General features: G+C 56.1%; 1 protein-coding gene across 1 annotated transcript; it reads left to right on the forward strand.

Moving 5' to 3' along the window:
- Positions 1–270: 270 nt before the first annotated feature.
- Positions 271–3,342, forward strand: LOC137457084 (uncharacterized). The gene is made up of 2 exons (XM_068168889.1): positions 271–1,844; positions 2,573–3,342. Exons 1-2 carry the CDS (start codon positions 843–845, stop codon positions 3,065–3,067), a joined length of 1,497 nt encoding a protein of 498 aa, XP_068024990.1. The 5' UTR covers positions 271–842; the 3' UTR covers positions 3,068–3,342.
- The last annotated feature ends 8,721 nt before the right edge of the window (positions 3,343–12,063 follow it).

Genomic DNA, 12,063 nt, shown 5'->3' on the forward strand with positions numbered 1-12,063 from the left:
AGCTTGGATCTAAAAGATGCCTTTTTCTGTTTACCCCGGCCCCTGAGAGCCAGCCACTGTTTGCCTTTGAATGGGAGAGCCCAGAAACTAACCAAAAGTGTCAATTAACTTGGACAGTCTTGCCCCAAGGATTTAAGAACAGCCCTACTGTCTTTGGAAAGCAGCTCGCAAAAGAATTAGAGAAGTGGAACAGGCCAGAAGGCAACGGAGCTCTGCTACAGTATGTAGATGACATCCTGCTGGCCACCCAGAGCAGAGCGGAATGTGAAAGCTGGACTGTGAGTATGCTGAAGTTCCTGGGACTTCATGGGTACCGAGTTTCCCCGCAGAAGGCCCAAAGAGTACAGCAGCAAGTAACCTACTTGGGGTATGAATTAACAGCAGGACAACGAGTGCTGGGCCCTGAAAGAAAGGAGGCCATCTGTTCTATTCCACTTCCAAACACAGTAAAGGCACTCCGAACCTTTTTGGGAACGACAGGGTGGTGCTGGTTGTGGATTTATAATGATGGCCTGCTTGTGAAACCCCTCTGTGAATTACTGAAAGAGACTGATAAGGACTTGCAATGGAATGGAGAAGCTGAACAAGCTTTCCATACCTTAAAGAAGGAATTGATGAGGGCACCAGCACTAGGCCTACCTGATGTCACTCAACCTTTTTGATTGTATTCCCATGAAAGCCAAGGGATAGCGCTCGGAGTCCTAGCACAAACCTTAGGACCCTACCGAAGGGCGGTGGCATACCTCTCTAAACAACTGGATGAGGTAAGCAAGGGATGGCCAGGATGCCTGAGGGCTGTGGCAGCAGTTGCAATTAACATTCAAGAGTCTGGCAAATTCACAATGGGGCAGAAGATCACAGTCCTAGTATCACACACCAGCTCTGCTGTTCTAGAAGCCAAGGGAGGACACTGGCTGTCTCCACAACGGTTTCTTAAATCCCAAGCCATCCTAGTGGAGCAGGATGATGTAGAAATGAAAGTTGCTAACTTTGTCAATCCAGCCTCTTTCCTCCAGGGTGGTGATGGAGAACCAGTTATTCACGATTGTTTGGAAACAACTGAGGCCACTTATTCCAGCAGACCTGACCTGAAGGAAGAACCCCTAGAAAAGGCAGACGATAACTGGTACACCGATGGAAGCAGTTTTGTGATCCAGGGAGAAAGAAAAGCTGGGTACGCTGTAACTACAGGAGAAGAGGTAATCGAGGCAGAAGCCCTACCCAGTAACACCTCCGCTCCAAAGGCAGAGATAATAGCACTGACCAGAGCTCTTGAGCTTTCCCGAGGGAAAAGTGCAAACATATGGACTGACTCCAAGTATGCCTTTGGGGTGGTACATGCCCATGGAGCCATTTGGAAAGAAAGAGGACTGTTGACATCTCAAGGAAAAGGTATTAAACATGCAGAAGAAATACTGAGGCTGCTAGAAGCAGTGCAGAAGCCAAGCAAAGTAGCCATAATGCACTGCAAAGCACACCAAAAAGGGAATACTGGTCAAGAAAGAGGCAACAGACTGGCAGATGAAACAGCTAAAAGGGTGGCCAGGGAGGGGAGAAAGGTGTCAGAGTTTGTTTTGATCCCAGATGGTAAACTGTCCATTGAGCAAAAAGAGCCAGAACCTGTGTATAGCACAGAGGATCAGACATTAATTAAAGACCTTTTGGGGAATAGGACAGGAAAGGGCTGGGCCAGGACACCGGATGGGAAATTAATCATTCCCACTGACCTTCTCTGGGCTTTTGTTCAGATGGAACAGGCAAAGACTCTCTGGGGAACAGAAGCCCTGTATCGAAAATTGGTTCAGGAGTGTATAGCACGGAAGTTATGCACCACGGTCGAACAGGTAACCCGGCAATGTGAGGTGTGTCTTAAGGCTAACCCCAAAGTAAGAAGAGGAGTTAGACTGGGACAAATTAGCAAAGGAAATTATCCAGGACAAGAATGGCAAATTGATTTTACTGAGCTCCCAAGAAAGGGGGGATCCAGGTACCTGTTGGTACTCACTGACACCTTCTCTGGTCGGCCAGAAGCATTTCCCTGTTGCACAAACAAAGCACGGGAGGTTACTTAGGCAGTGTTACAAGAGAGAATACCTCGTTTTGGGGTACCTGCTGCTATTTCTTCAGACAGGGGACCTCATTTTGTGGCCAAGGTGGTACAAGTGAGCAAAATTTTAGGGATTGATTGGCAACTCCACACCCCCTACAGTCCACATTCGAGTGGGCAAGTGGAGAAAATGAACCATTTAATCAAAAACCAGATAGTAAACATTGGACAGGAAGCAAACCTGCCTTGGCCACAAGCATCACCAATTGCCCTGTTGCGAATTCGAACTAAGCAAAGAATAAAGGAAGGGTTGAGCCCATTTGAAATCCTGTTTGGAAGACCTTATGCAGTAGGAACTATGGACCCTTCTGAACCAGGGCAATTTAGAGAGGAAAGGTTGAACAAGTATGTTCAGCAGATTGATAAGAACCTGAGCACTGTTAACAAACAGGTGATTGGAACCAATGTGAGAGGGTTAGACAGACCAGTCCGTGATGTGGAACCTGGAGATTATGTCTGTGTCAGATCTCTTTCAGAGAGCCCTCTGGAGCCCAAGGGGACAGGACCATATCAGGTGTTACTGACACCCTTCACAGCCATCAAAATCAAGGAACAAGCTGCTTGGATTCACCACACCAGAGTCAAGGAGACCTCAGCAAAAGAATGGAAACTCGAATCCCAGGGACCCCTGAAGCTCAAGCTGTATCGATAATTGTGATTTGTTTGTTGGTTGATACTATTGAGGGATGGGAAGGCAATGTGTACTTAAATGTTAGGCAAGAATTGGCTTTGCAAACTAATCTCCCTAACTGTTGGATATGCACTGAACTTCCTCGAGGCCAAATGAGGACCCCTTTATTTGGGGTAGCCTCAATGAATTGGACTTGGGGGCCATCAGACTGGGTGACTACATCTGATAGTAACTTCCACAATTGTCAGCATGGGAAAGAGAGCTCAGAAAGCCTGGGTCCAAAGTTTGACTTAAGAAAATATAGCATAGGAATACACTGTTGGCTGTGAGAAAGGGGGGAATGGATGAACAGAAAAGTCTCATTGACAGAATAACAGAGTTGATAAAGAACTTTCTGCTTATTAGCTGAAATGCTGGAATGCAGGGAGGGGGAGAGGGGTTGGCAGACAGCCTTTGGGTAGATAAGGAGTAACAGGATTTGTCAGTGATTCACTTCTGTTAGTCTTGGACAAGATGATCTTTTGTATAAGATAAAGGACACCTGCATGATATGTGTACTTCTGCTGTTTTTAGCTAGATAAGCTGTGTCTAGATAGGAAGCATCTGGACCTCTGTCATTATAGACAGATAACTTTCTGTATAAAAGTTTGCCCAAAGCTCTCTGAAGGCACACAGGTCTTTTGAAATGATTCTACCTGTGTCAGGGACCAGAACAGAAGCATGATACAAGAAACTTACTGAGTCTCTTGTGTGTCATTCTCTAAGTCAGTGGGATGGGAGAGGATGGGATGGGAGAGGATAAGAAAGGATAGGAGAGAAGAGAACAGGATACAATAGGATTAACCAGGTTGGAAGAGCTCCTTGAGATCACCAAGACGAACTTACCACCCAACACCATCTGATCAACTAAACCATGGCACCAAGTGCCTCATCCAGGCTCTTCCTAAGCACCTCCAGGGATGGAGACTCCACCACCTCCCTGGGCAGCACATTCCCATGGCCAATCTCTCTCTCTGTGAAGAACTTCTTCCTAACATCCAGCCTAAACCTCCCCTGGCACAGCCTGAGACTGTGTCCTCTTGTTCTGGTGCTGCTTGCCTGGCAGAAGAGACCAACCCCCACCTGGCTACAGCCTCCCTTCAGGGAGCTGCAGACAGCAATGAGGTCTGCCCTGAGCCTCCTCTTCTCCAGGCTCAGCAACCCCAGAGCTCCCTCGGCCTCTCCTCCCAGGGCTGTGCTCCACCCCCAGTGCCAGTGCCAGCCCCGCCTGGTGCTGAGTGCGGGCAGCAGGGCTGGGATGAGAGTTGCACTCTGGACCCCGTCCCTCCCGGCCGCTCTCTGACACCTCACCGCCCCCCCCCCCATTGCTGTCCCAATGCACATCCTGCACAGCACAGACTGCAAACAGCCAAGAGCTTCAGGAGCCAACCCCGCGGCCCCCAGCCCCGCCGGCACCCCCCTGCCCCTGGCCAAAGCCAAACAGAACAATTCCTCACCCTCCCCAAGCCTGCCCCAGCCCCACGGAGCCCCCTGCCCCCCGCGCCCCTCCCGACCCCCAACTCCACACACGCCCCCGGCAGCCCCACGCAGCCAGAGCCTTCCCCGCTGCGCTGCCGCCGCCCTCAGCGCTCCCCGGCCCCCTCAGCCCCTCCCGCCCCGCCGCAGCTCCCCAGCCGGCAGCTGCCGCTCGCCCGCCAGCACCTCCGGCACTTCTCCCGCGCTCCGGCCCCGCTGCCGCTCCCCACGGGGCAGCAACAATGGCGGCCGCGGCCGGCAGGGGCAGCTCCTGGCTGTGCCTCGGCAGCGCCCAGGGGGAGGAGCTGCTGTTCGGTCGGCGCTTCTGATTGGCTGCAGCCTTCCGCTCGTGGGCGGGACTACTGTTCCAGCCTGCTCCCTGCTTCCGCTCCCCGTCCCACGTGGCCGCAGCAGCCGGAGGGGCCGGGCCGGGGTCTCCCTCGCAGCGCTCTCTGCTCGCCAGCAGCCTGCCGGGGCCGGCGGCTCCCTGTGCGCTGAGCTCTTCCTCCTCCTCCTTCTGCTGCACTGCTTCGCTCTTGTCCCGGGGTCCAGGTGGGGTTAGAGAGACTCTGGGGATGAGTTGTGGGTCGTGGGGTGGGGATCAGAGAATGCTCTCTGGGGGGCTGGGAGGGGTCGGGAGGGTCGCTTGGGTTGGGCAGGGGTTTGTGGGGCAGGGGTCGGTGGGGCTGGGGCGGGGGGCAGCCTCTGCGAGGATCTAGGGGGAATCGGTGGGGTGTGGTTGGGAGGCTTCTGCAGATATATGGGGGGGGTCCATGGCATACGGGGTAGATCCGTGGGGAACGGGGTGGGAGTGGGTCTGTGAGGTCCGGGGGAAGCTCCGAAAGCTTGGCGCTTGGGGTCTGTGCGGTTTGGGGGGGGGTGGGGTGGTCGCTGTGATTGTGGGGACCTCTGTGGGGGTCTTCAGTGTTGGGGGTGGCCGTGTGGAAGGCTGTGGGGTAGGTCAGAGGTGCGCAGGGTCGGTGAGCGTCGTCTGTCCTGATCTGGTAAGGGCCTGTGCGGTTGGGGGGCCGTGGGTGGGGTTGGAAGGTTTGTCGGTGTGGTTGGGGGGGGTGTCCTTGTGGTGCTGGGGGGTCCTGGGATGATCCGGGTGGACCTAGAGGGGTTCGGGAGGTGGTGCTGGTGAACTCAGGTGGTCCTGGGGTGGTCCTCGCAGACGTAGAGCGGCTCTGGAGGGGGGGCTGGTGGAACCTCGTGGTGGGGGGGGTTGCTCTGTGGGGCGGCTGGGGAGGGTCGGTTGGGTTGGGGAAGGATTTGTGGCACAGGGGTCGGTGGGGCTGGTGGGGAGCAAGCTTCTGCAGGTGTCTAGGGGGAATCGGTGGGGTTTGGTTGGGGGCTTCTGCGGATATGTGTGGGGGGGGGGTCCGTGGGATCCGGGGAAGATCCGTGGGGTACGGGGTGGGGGTGGGTCTGTGAGGTCCGGGGGAGCTCTGCAAGCTTGGCGCTTGGGGTCCGTACGGTTTGTGGGGCGGTTCGCTGTGATTGTGGGGACCTCTGTGCGGCTGTGGGGGTTTGGGGTGGTCGGGGAGGGCTGTGGGGTAGGGCAGAGGTGTGCAGGGTCGGTGAGCGTCGTCTGTGCTGTTCTGGGAGGGGTCTGTGCGGTTGCAGGGCCGCGGGTGGGGTTGCGGTGGGGGTCTGTGGGGTTCCTTGTGCTGCTGCCTCCCCCTGGTGGGGGCAGCTGCAGGCCCCCTTTGGCTGCTGCTGTGTTGCAGGCGGAGCCATTGGTGGGCTGCAGGGGCTGTCCCTGGCCCTGTGTCCCTGTGTCCCTGTGCTGGGGGCTGGGCTGGCAGCAGAGCTGAGGTGGCAGCGGCGCTGTGGGGGCTGCTGTGTGCAGGAGAGGTGGTGGTGAGCGTGGGGTGTGGCTTGCAGCAGAGGCTGCTGTGGGGGTGTGTGGGGGAGCCCTGGGGGTTTGGAGGCTTTGTGGTGGCAGGTGCCGGGCGGCTGCTGTGCTGAAGGGCAGCGGCTGGGCTGAGGGCCAGGCGCGGGGGGGAGCTGTGGGCAGGCTGTGTGCTGGGTGCCGTGGGGGTGTCAGGCGTGGGTGCTGTGCTGAGCCTGAGCTTGGGAGCGCCTGGGGCTGGTGTCAGCTGTGGGGCGGTTTGGCTGTGCTGGGGGTGGTGGCATCCAAGGCCTCTGTGCTCTGCAAGCTCTTGAGGCACAAAGATTCCCTGGGGGGTTGCAGAGTGATTCTCAGTTTCTCTGCAGGCCTCCTGAGCACAGAAAGGCTCAGGGCAGGAGGAGCTTCTGCTGCTGGTTGTTTTGTGCAGCCCTGGGTGTTGGATCAGTGTCTTGGCTCAGTTTGGTCCTTTCTCTTGTGGCCAAGTTGAGGTCCCTTTGGTTTTGGCAGCTGAGCACAGCTTGAGGCTTTTGCTGCGATGGTTTTTGTGCTGGCAGCATTGTGTGCTGCCAGCTGGAGTGCTGTGTGCAGCTGTGGTGCCCCCAAGAGGGGCAGGAGGTTGAGCTGTTGGAGGGGGTGTGTAGGAGGCCCTGGGGGTGGTGGGAGGGCTGTGGCAGCTCTCCTGTGGGGGTTGGCTGTGAGAGTTGTGTCTGAGGTTGGGGAAGTGAAGGCTGTGGGGAGAGGTTGGAGCAGCCTTGTGGTAGCTGCTGGGAGCTGCAGGAGAGCTGGGGAGGGACTTTGGTGAGGGTCTGGGAGTGATGGGCTGAGGGGGACTGGATTGAAGGTTGAGGAGGGCAGATTTGGAGTGGAGCTTGGGAGGGAATAGTTTGGAGTGGGGGTGGTGAGAGCCTGGAGCAGGTTGTCCAGGGAGGTGCTGGCTGCCCCCTCCCTGGAGGTGCTGAGGGTGAGGTTGGATGAGGGCTTGAGCAGCCTGGTGTGGTGGAAGGTGTCTGTGGGCATGGCAGGGGGTTGGAGCTGTCTGATCTTTGGGGTCCCTTCCAGCCCAAAGCATTCTCTGAATGCTTGAATTTGGACACTTAGCAGAAGTGCAATGAAGGGAACTTGAAATAAGTAAAGTTGTGAAACTGGCTCTGAGCCTGGGGCCTGGGGGTGAGCTTGGGAAGTGGTTCTGAGCTTAGCTGCTGGCTCTGGGCTTGGGGTGTGGTTCCTGACCTCAGGGCCTGTCTCTGAGGTCAGTGTCTGGTTCCTGGGCTTGTAAATGACTCTGACCTTGGTTGCTGGCTCTGGAGCTTGGTTCTGGCCTTTGTTGCTGGTTCTGGAGCATAGGGCCTGGCTCTTGAACTTGGGGGCTGGCTGTGGGCTTGGGAATTGTTCTGACCTTACTTACCTTAGTAGCTGGCTCTGAGCTCGGGAAGTGGTTCTGATCTTAGCTGCTGGTTCTTGAGCTTGGAAAGTGGTTCTGACCTTTCTGGCTGGCTCTTGAGCTTGTGGGGGCTGGTTCCTGAGCTTGGGAAGTGGTTCTGACCTTAGTTGCTGGCTCTGAGTTTGGGAGCTGAGTCTGCACTTTTGGTTTAGGTTGCTTGGGGGCTGGCTCTGAGCTTGGAAGTGGTTCTGAGCTTAGCTGCTGGTTCTTGAGCTTGGGAAGTGGTTCTGATTTTATTTTCTGGCTCTTGAGCTTGGGGTCTGGGTGTGAGCTTGGAAAGGGGTTTTGAGCTTAGTTGCTGGCTCTGGGCTTGGGGTGTGGTTCTTGATCTCAGGGCCTGTCTCTGAGGTCAGGGACTGGTTCTTGAGCTTGGGAAGTGATTCTGACCTTAGTTGCTGGCTTGGGAGCTGAGACTGCAGTTTTGATCTAGGTTCTGGACCTTAGTGGCTGGCTCTTGAGCTTGGGGGCTGGCTCTTGAGCTTGGAATGTGGTTCTGACCTTTTTTGCTTATTATTGTGGTTACTATTGTGGTTCTGACCTTATTTGGAGACTTGATGAGGTACTTGGTGCCATGGGTTAGCTGTTTGGGTGGGTTGGATTGGTTGATGGGTTGGGTGTGATGATCTTGAAGGTCTCTTCCAACCTGGTTTGGTTTGGTTTGGTTTGGTTTGCTGGCTTGTGAGCTTGGGGCCTGGGTGTGAGCTCTGGAGGTGGCTCTGAGCTTGGGAAGTGTTCTGATCTCAGCTGCTGGTTCTTGAGCTTGGGGCCTGGGTGTGAGCTCTGGAGGTGGCTCTGAGCTTGGGAAGTGTTCTGATCTCAGCTGCTGGTTCTTGAGCTTGGGGCCTGGATGTGAACTTAGGAGCTGGCTCTGAGCCTGGGGGCTGGCTCTGCATTTCTGATCTGGATTCTTGTGCTTGGGAGCTGACTCTGACCTTAGTTGCTGGTTCTTGAGCTTAGGGGCTGGGTGTGAGCTTGGCCCCTGTCTTGAATTTAAAATGAGAGTTCAGGCAGTTGGAAGTTGAAGCTGAGCTGCTTTGCACTGCAGTGCTTCAGAGTTTGTGGTGCTCCAAAGGCAGATCTCAAAGAGCTGCTGCAAGAGTTGAGCTGAAGTGGCACAGTGCCCTGCAGAGGCAAAAGCTTTTCCCTGCCAGTCAGCCATTGGAATCATCTCCCCAGGGCAGTGGTGGATTGCCCTGCAGGGCAGAGTTGGAAGGCTCAGCTTGGCAGGGGGCTGGGCCAGCTCCTTTCCAGTGCAGTGTCAGCTGGCAAGGTTGGAGCAGCTGAGCCTTGGGGTCCCTTGCAGCCTGGCATTGTGTGGCAGCAGAGCTGTGCTGCTGGTTTTGAGGGCACTTGGAAAGCTTCTGGAGCATTTGTGCAGAGTGTGCAAGACATCCCTGAGCCTAGCAACTCCCTCAGCTCTCTTCAGAATGAACTCTGCAGAGCTGGAAGAGCTTTCCAGGAATTTGGCAGAGGTTTGGAGGAGTTAGGAAGGGATTTTGGTTCTCCTTCTCCTTGTCCTCTTCCTTGTCCTCCTCTGCCTCATCTTTTTCCTACTCTCCCTGGAGGCTGCCCTTAGACTCCTAGAATCCTAGAGTGGTTTGGGTTGGAGGGAGCTGCAAAGGTGCTGCAGTCGAAGCCCCTCTGCAGACATCAGGTACATCCTGCACTAGCTCAGGTAGCCCAGAGCCCTGTCCAGCCTCACCTTGAACCTCTGCAGGGCTGGGACCTCAACCTTCTCCTTGGGCAACCTGTTGCAGTGTTCCAGCAGCCTCCTGGTGCAGAACTTGTTCCTCACCTCCAATCTCAATCTGCTCTGCTCTAGTTTGCAAAGCCTGCAGGGACAGGACCAGAGGCAATGGCTTCAAAGATTCCCTCTGCAGCCTTCTTGTAGTCCCCTTCAGTTACCAGAAGGTCACTCCTAGGTCTCCACAGAGTCTTCTCCTCTCCAGGCTGATCACCCCCAGCTCCCTCAGCCTGTCCTGGTAGCAGAGCTGCTCCAAGCCCCTGATCATTTTTGTGTCCCTCCTCTGGGCCCTCTCCATCAGGTCCATGTCCTTCCTTTGATGAGGGCACCAGAGCTGGCTGCAGTGCTGCAGGTGAAATCTCAGCAGAGCCAAGTGCCAGGATGGCCTCTGTCCATCTGTGGCCCTGCTGCTTTTGGTGCAGCCCAGGCTGCCCTTGGCCTTGTGGGCTGCAGGCTCCCCCTGTCTGTTCCTGTGCAGCTTCTTGTCCAGCAGCACCCCCCAGTGCTTTTCTGCAGGGCTGCTTCCTATCCCCTTCTCCCCCAGCCTGTGCTGATTGTGAGGATTGTGCCAGGCCAGGGGCAGGACCCTGCCCTTGCTCTTGTTGAAGCTCAGGAGGTTGCCCTGGGCCCCCTTTGCAGCTTGTCCCCTTGAGCTCCTCCAACTTGTTCTGCAGGGTATTGCCTTAGGTTTAAGGAGCCAGAGGCTCTCTTTGAACCTTGCCAAAGGAGTTGATGACACTTTGTGGTGTCCCTCTGGACTCTGCTGTCCCTTCTGGAGGTCTCTACTTTCTGGTTTAAGACATCCCAGTGCTTTCCACCCACCACAGGGATTCTCCTCTATGCTCTCATCCAGCGGTTTCTGTTGGGCCCTGCTGGCTGTGTAGATCAGCCCTGGGGACTTGCTGTGGCCCTGTGGACTCTGAGAGGGCAGCAAGTGAGTGGAGATGGAGCAATGGATGGAGAGATGGAGGGTGAAGGCTGCAGGGGGTGGGAGGGCTTAGTTCAGCAGCTGTGTGACTCTGCCTGGCTCCTACCTGCAATGGTGCTGGCAGCAGCTGACCCCAGAAGCTCAAAGCCCCAAACCCTGCATGGCTCAGGACAGTCCCCTGACCCCTCCTGACATCCGGCACAGCCCAAGCAGGCACTCAGGGCTCCTAGCCACACAGCCCAGCCATCCCCCATGGCAGGAGTCACCTGAGGTCTCACTCCCTCTCTGCCCCCCTTGCTCTCATCAGTTGCTGCATGAGGTAGCTGCAGGGTCCCTCCACAGCCCTCATCCATAACCCCCCCTTGGCTTGGTGCTGTTCTTTCAGCCCTCCAGCTGATCCCAGGCTGTAGTCTCAGGCCCCTTCCATTCTTGTGCTGCTGCTTCCAGCCCAGTTCCTTAGATGCTTCCTCAGCCACAGCATTTCCCACTCCACCCTTCCAGCTGCAGTGGCAGTGGAGGTGGGGGACACAGGGCCATGGGACAGCCAAGGCAGCAGGGACATGGATAGGCTGGGAATGAGGGAAGGGCCTGGGTGTGGTCAGGCAGGAATTAGGCCTTGTCCCCTCCAAAAGGGGAGAGGATCCAGGGCCCAGGTGGCAGATGTGTGTGCAGGGAATGGCAGAATCTGGCAGCATTTGAGGAGGTGAAAGGAGTGAATTGTGCTGCAGCTCTGCATGTGTCAGCTGGGAGACGAACAGCAGCCCATGGGCACTGTGCCCTCCCATCCAACCTCATTTTTCTCTTGGGGATGTGGAGTGGCAGCTCCAGGGAACTGCAAAGAGCAAGGTGAGAGAAATGGTCAGGGAGAGAAGGAAGCCAAACTCTTTCCAGTGAGTCTCTTTGGGCTGCAGGTGTGTGAAGGGTGCTGGAGGAGTGAGGTTTGGGCAGGAGTCAGAGACTCCTCCAGCATCCCAGTGAGGACTGAAGAGGTTTAGCAAGAAGCTGCCCAAGTCCCTTCCCCCTTTGCTGCACCTCCAGAAAGCATGAAGCTCCCTTTTTGTGTGTCCTGAGGGCTGCTGTGATCTTCTGTTGGGGAGTGGGCAGCAGAGAGGTGTGTGCAGGTCAAAGGTGAGCACAGAGTGTGTGGGGTGGGGGCAGGACCTGGGAGGAGAGCTGTGGCCAGAGCAAGATCTGCTGGCAAAGGCAGGTGCAGGCAGCAGAGGTCTGGGCAGGCAGTGGGAGGAAGCTTTAGGCAAGGGCTGGGAGAGGCTGTGTGGAGGCAGCTGTGTTGTGGTGCTGGCCTGCAGCTGTGTGCTGGGCTTGGGAGCTGAGCCTGCACTTAGTCTCATAGTATCATAGTATCAGTCAGGGTTGGAAGGGACCACAAGGATCATCTAGTTCCAACCCCCCTGCCATGGGCAGGGACACCCCACACTAGATCAGCCTGGCCAGAGCCTCATTCAGCCTGGGCTTAAACACCTCCAGGAATGGGGCCTCAACCACCTCCCTGGAGAACCCATTTCAGGGCTTCACCACTCTCATGGGGAAGAACCTCCTCATCACATCTGGCCTGAACCTTGTTGAGGTCTCCCATCTTGATCAGCCCTGGCTGTGTGCTGTGGCTGTGCTGCTGGGCTTGGGAGCTGCCCCCAGCAAGGCTGAGCTGTGCTGCCTGGTCCTGGGCAGTGCTGAACCATCCCTTGCAGATCATTGCTCTCCCCTGAGCCCTTTGCTTCTCTCTGTCAGGGGCTGAGTGGTCTCTCAATCATCCCTGCCCCTGTGTGCTGTGGAAGAGCAGAATTTGCAGTCCTGCCCCTTGGAGCAGCCCAAGAGGTAAGAAAC

This window comes from Melanerpes formicivorus, unplaced genomic scaffold, assembly GCF_026170545.1.
Source record: "Melanerpes formicivorus ecotype bairdi unplaced genomic scaffold, bMelFor1.0.p_v2 SCAF_159, whole genome shotgun sequence".
Taxonomy (NCBI): domain Eukaryota; kingdom Metazoa; phylum Chordata; class Aves; order Piciformes; family Picidae; genus Melanerpes; species Melanerpes formicivorus.